This window comes from Oncorhynchus tshawytscha, linkage group LG33, assembly GCF_018296145.1.
Source record: "Oncorhynchus tshawytscha isolate Ot180627B linkage group LG33, Otsh_v2.0, whole genome shotgun sequence".
NCBI lineage: Eukaryota > Metazoa > Chordata > Actinopteri > Salmoniformes > Salmonidae > Oncorhynchus > Oncorhynchus tshawytscha.
The window spans coordinates 14,499,076-14,505,075 of record NC_056461.1 but is presented as its reverse complement, the minus strand read 5'-3'; the positions used below and the strand labels follow the sequence as shown (position 1 = coordinate 14,505,075).

Sequence of the window (6,000 nt, the reverse complement as noted above, 5' to 3'; positions counted from 1 at the left end):
TCACACAGAGAGAGATGGAGAGAGAGAGAGAGAGAGAGAGCGAGAGAGAGAGCTGCTGGAGGGCACTAGAAAGTCAGTGTCCTAGATTAGCTCTCACACGCCCCCCCCCCCCAGCCACACAGACTGTGTGTGTGTGACAGGCAGTCTGTTCCGTGCTGTGGGCGCTGGCGTGGGGAGACACCGGCCATTTAGACATCTGTCAGCCGCTGATGAAAGAGTTCAATTTAGTGGAAAATCTCAGACAACCTTGTCTGGCGGACGGGCTGACAGGCTTTAACTCACATTTGTATTTGTGTTTGTGTCAGACCTGTTTTCCAGTACTATTTCAGGTATTTCATTTCATACTCAAATGCACTCCCTTGCATTAAACCCAGGTATTTGAAAGTAGTATTTAAAATAAGTATTTGAAAATACTTTCAAATACAATTTGGTCGATTCAAATAAAAAATATGTGATTTGGGCTGTGTATTTAAAAATACTTTTTTAACAAATACATCAGTCTCAACGTCAACAGTGGAGAGGCAACTCCGGGATGCTGGCCTTCTAGGCAGAGTTCCTCTGTCCAGTGTCTGTGTTCTTTTGCCCATCTTAATCTTTTATTTTTATTGGCCAGTCTGAGATATGGCTTTTTCTTTGCAACTCTGCCTAGAAGGCCAGCATCCCGAAGTTGCCTCTTCACTGTTGAAGTTGAGACTGGTGTTTTTATGGGTACTATTTAATGAAGCTGCCAGTTGAGGACTTGTGAGGCGTGTGTTTCTCAAACTAGACACTCTGATGTACTTGTCCTCTTGCTCATTTGGGAACTTGGGCCTCCCACTCCTCTTTCTATTCTGGTTAGAGCCAGTTTGCGCTGTCCTGTGAAGGGAGTAGTACACAGCGTTGTACGAGACATTCAGTTTCTTGGCAATTTCTCGCATGGAATAGCCTTCATTTCTCAGAACAAGAATAGACTGACAAGTTTCAGAAGACATTTCTAAGTGACCCCAAACTTTTGAACGGTAGTGTCTGCGTGCTTCTGGCTGTGCGTGTAGTGTGACTACTTGTGTGTGTGTGTGTGTGGAGGTCCAGACTGCGGATGGCTGTGCAGTAGGGGAGGGTATTATGTTCTTAAATATCTGCAGAAGGAGCTACGGGCATGTTTTCAGTCAATATATGTTTTGGGGCCAGTTTAAAGCACAACTCAGTGGTGACATTAGAGGCTCTGAGAGACGCGGGCCCCCCCTAGCTACGTTCTCCGACCAGCCATCTCCACCCTCATTTCTCCAACCCCCCCCACGCACAGTCCCCAGAGCTTCATTAGCTGTTCATTAGAAAGAAAACTCTTACTTTAAGTTTTTGTTCCTCTAAAACAGAGTCCCCCCCGTCTCCTTTCACTCATCTAAAGCTACTTGGCAGATTTGGGGAAGGGAGGAGGCACAGTGTGTGTGTGTGTGTGTGTGTGTGTGTGTGTGGAATCACTTAGGCATACGTCCAGTCCTTGTTCAGACCTGTGCAGGTTTCAGTAAGATCTCCATTAACACATCATAGCACAACAGACACACACACACACACACACACACACACACACACACACACACACACACACACACACACACACACACACACACACACACACACACACACACACACACACACACACACACACACACCTCCACCCAGCACTTTTGCAGTCTGCTGCCAAAGCTGGAGGCTTAGAGAGAGAGAGAGGGGGTGGACAGGCAGGAGTTGGCGGAGGAGAGGGGGTGGACAGGCAGGGAGTTGGCGGAGGAGAGAGGGGGGATGGACAGGCAGGGAGTTGGCGGAGGAGAGAGTGGGGGGATGGACAGGCAGGGAGTTGGCGGAGGAGAGAGGGGGGATGGACAGGCAGGGAGTTGGCGGAGGAGGGGGGTGGACAGGCAGGGAGTTGGCGGAGGAGAGAGGGGGGGATGGACAGGCAGGGAGTTGGCGGAGGAGAGGGGGGGGTGGACAGGCAGGGAGTTGGCGGAGGAGAGAGGGGGATGGACAGGCAGGGAGTTGGCGGAGGAGAGAGAGGGGGGGTGGACAGGCAGGGAGTTGGTGGAGGAGAGAGGCTGCTTTTCTAAAGTGTGTCACTCCAATATGTGACTGACAGTCTAGGCCTTTCTTTTTGTGAATTCTGTGTTGGAGATGGGGGGAGTATAGGAGTACTATGCAGGGCGGTACAGAACATCCACGTTTACACTCACTACCACATTCTCTCCAGACTGTTCACACTCAACGCCGTACTCAAACATGGCAGCCATTCAACTGTTCCTGTGTGTGCCCTAAATCAATATGGCCGCTGTTCAGCTCTGCCAGTCGCTCTCGCCCAATATGGCCGCCGTCCAACTGCTGTGATTGGATCTCACCCTGTCAGGGCCTACAGTTTAGAGCGCAAGAATGAACGAGGGAGAGACAGAGAGCCAATATAAACATTGTTCTACTGCCTTTTACAAGAGAGGGAGAGACAGAGAGCTAACAAGCACGGATTGCTTTGTAGCTGAACTCATTTATTGCCTTGCCCTAAAGCGAACTGTGCTCTCCCTCTATGCTTTCCTCATCACTCCATCCTCTCCTTAGCTCACCTCTCTGTCCATTGCTCTCTCTGTCCACGTCTCTACCTCCACTCAACGATAAAGCATTTATGGACTCTCTCTCCCACTACTTCCCTCCCTCCCTCCTCCCAGAGGAAGGTCAGCCAGTACTTTATTAAAGTCAAATTCAAACATATCCTCAGTGCTGCATTGCCTTGGAGATCTCAGAGGAGGCCATTTTAAATGAGTTAATCATGACCTCCCAAAACCGCTCAAATGGATGTGATTATGGTGCTATTGATTCAGCCCTGTGTGTGTTCGTTTTAGAGTGTTACCTGCCTGGGGAAAAGAGGGACAAAGGGAGGAGGAGTTGGCAGAGGAAATGAGGGAGGGCGGTAATTTCACGTTCCCCTAATCTTCAAATGTTTAGAGCATGTGACGTATCATATCCAACCTCCGCCCTCATATCCGTCCTCATATCCACCCTCCGCCCTCATATCCGCCCTCATATCCACCCTCTCTAACCCAATAGGTCCATCGACTAACCAACAGAGGAAATACAGTGTACAGACTTCCCTTCCTTCTAATCAAAAGGCTTCCAGAGCCTCAGAACAGCCAAGGCTGCAGCCTGTCAACACCCCAAGCAGGAGTAACCGTGGCCCAGGGGCCTGTTAAACCCAGAGGAGCAGCTAGAGACTTCCAGAACCTGGGAGGGGAGCCGAGACAAGATCCTATTGCTCTTCTATCACTCCACTGTGTTTAATATACACACAGGGACAGAGGGCAGCAGCAGGAGTCTGGTAGAAGAAAGGCCCCTACAGCACACACACACACACACACACACACACACACACACACACACACACACACACACAGAAATATATTCACACGCAGAATATATAATGTAGTCAGACACAAATGACACAAATAAGCATCTAAATGCAGTTAGTGACTGAGTAAAGGCCTACACACACACACACACACACACACACACACACACACACACACACACACACACACACACAATACAGACAGCCACAGTGTGTGACGTGACAGTAATGGGAGATGTCCCCTGGTAATCACTGACACTGCGTGACAGCAGGGCAGCGTGGGCCGTGAACACACACTCACCCCTGTTAAGGTCTTTATGTTATGCAGTGCGTTCTGGGCTTCAAGGGCAGCTTTCCGTGTGTAAAACGTGACAAAACAGCACCCTGGGAGAAGAGAGGGGGAGAGAGATGAACATGATAAGCAACCAAAAAAGGGTTCTTAATTTATTCATACAGTTTTACGTCATCCGTCAAAAGTAGGCTCAAGGAGAAACCAGCTTAGCATTTAAATGAAGAAAATATTCACGATTTTAAAACAATTCACTATTAATGACTTGAGTAACAGTATTTCAGAATGAGACACATCAAAGAGAGAGAAGGGGAGAGAGGGAGGACAGGAGCCAGTCAGAGAGAGAGAGAGAGAGAGAGAAAGGGGAGAGAGGGAGGACAGGAGCCAGTCAGAGAGAGAGAGAGAGAGAGAGAGGGAGAACGAAAGAGAAAGGGGAGAGAGGGAGGACAGGAGCCAGTCAGAGAGAGAAAGAGAGAGAGAGAGAGAGAGAGAGAGAGAACGAAAGAGAAAGGGGAGAGAGGGAGGACAGGAGCCAGTCAGAGAGAGAGAGAGAGAGAGAGAGAGAGAGAGAAATGAGACAGAGAGAGAAGGGGAGAGAGGGAGGACAGGAGCCAGTCAGAGAAAGAGAGAGAGAGAGAGAGAGAGAGAGAGAGAGAGAAATGAGACAGAGAGAGAACGAAAGAGAGGAGAGAGAGAGAGAGAGAGAGAGAGAGAGAGAAATGAGACAGAGAGAGAGCGAAAGAGAAAAGAGAGAGAGAGAGAGAGAGAGAGAGAGAGAGAGAAATGAGACAGAGAGAGAGCGAAAGAGAAAGGAGAGAGAGAGAGAGAGAGAGAGAGTCATCGATGAAATAGTCATCTCCAGTGTAGGTAGCAGACAGTCCAGCTGTAGACCATTAAGCCACAGTCAGCAGTATAAGGAGCAGAGGAACTGCTGAGTCATGTAGAATCACTGCTTTTCACACATTTACAGTTTTCAATTCCTCATTTTCTGAGACGTGAGTGAATGACTAGTCCTGCTGTCCATCCATCTCACTTCCGTTATGTTGCACAGGTACCATGTATTTTTAACCCTACACCCTCAGAGAGGAATTGGTAGTGTGCATTGGAGCTTGCCTTGCAGAGGGGTTGATGATTGCATTCCATTGGAAAAGGTGGCTTTAAAATGACCAGCGTTTTCATATGGTGTTGTCTGTGTTTGGGATGGTTAAGGTCTTGGCCTAGCATGAAGGGAGTGCACTGGGATTTCCATAGAGTAGGGCTTGTGTATGGGCAGGTTTGAGCTTAGTGTAACAGTAGTAGTCTGTATTACAATTCCCATAGTGTATAGCCTGTGTATGGGAGGGGTTAGCCTAGCATTAGCTGTGTGCTGTGATTGCCACGGTGTGGGACCTGTGTATGGGAGGGGTTAGCCTAGCATTAGCTGTGTGCTGTGATGCCCATGGTGTGGGGCCTGTGTATGGGAGGGGTTAGCCTAGCATTAGCTGTGTGCTGTGATGCCCATGGTGTGGGGCCTGTGTATGGGAGGGGTTAGCCTAGCATTAGCTGTGTGCTGTGATGCCCATGGTGTGGGGCCTGTGTATGGGAGGGGTTAGCCTAGCATTAGCTGTGTGCTGTGATGCCCATGGTGTGGGGCCTGTGTATGGGAGGGGTTAGCCTAGCATTAGCTGTGTGCTGTGATGCCCATGGTGTGGGGCCTGTGTATGGGAGGGGTTAGCCTAGCATTAGCTGTGTGCTGTGATGCCCATGGTGTGGGGCCTGTGTATGGGAGGGGTTAGCCTAGCATTAGCTGTGTGCTGTGAGTCAAGACCGGAGGAGGGGCGAGGCCGAGTCAAGACCGGAGGAGGGGCGAGACCGAGTCAAGACCGGAGGAGGGGCAAGACTGAGTCCAGACCGAGAACGAGAGGGTGACTGGGGGTCCGAGACAGAGTCAAGACCGAGAACGGGAGGGTGACTAGGGGGTCGAGACAGAGTCAAGACCGAGAACGGGAGGGTGACTAGGGGTCCGAGACAGAGTCAAGACCGAGAATGGGAGGGTGACTAGGGGTCCGAGACAGAGTCAAGACCGAGACCAGAAAAATGCAAGTAAAATTAAAGACCATGATTATAATTGATGCAAATCACCACCATAATAAGAGTTGAACACGTCCAGTATTTCTGTGTTCATATTTCAGAACAACATATGGATTATTTAGACATTCAGAATAGTGAAGAAATGTATGTTGATGAAAATAGAGCCACTCTACAAATATTACGATCCGAAACACAGTGGGGAACAATGGGCCTTCTACGCCTTCAGAGAAGGGCTAAGAGTTGATCAAATAATGAGTATAATAATAATGATGTTCTGATT

General features: G+C 49.2%; 1 protein-coding gene across 20 annotated transcripts in view; it reads right to left on the bottom strand.

Moving 5' to 3' along the window:
- LOC112235800 (CUGBP Elav-like family member 2) overlaps positions 1 to 6,000 on the bottom strand; it is a 218,136-nt gene that overhangs the window by 49,169 nt on the left and 162,967 nt on the right. For all 20 annotated transcript variants that reach the window (XM_042311682.1, XM_042311680.1, XM_042311679.1 and 17 more), the window contains one exon: positions 3,663 to 3,745. In XM_042311682.1, the coding sequence (XP_042167616.1) occupies positions 3,663 to 3,745 (83 nt within the window). The remainder of the gene's footprint in view (positions 1 to 3,662; positions 3,746 to 6,000) is intronic.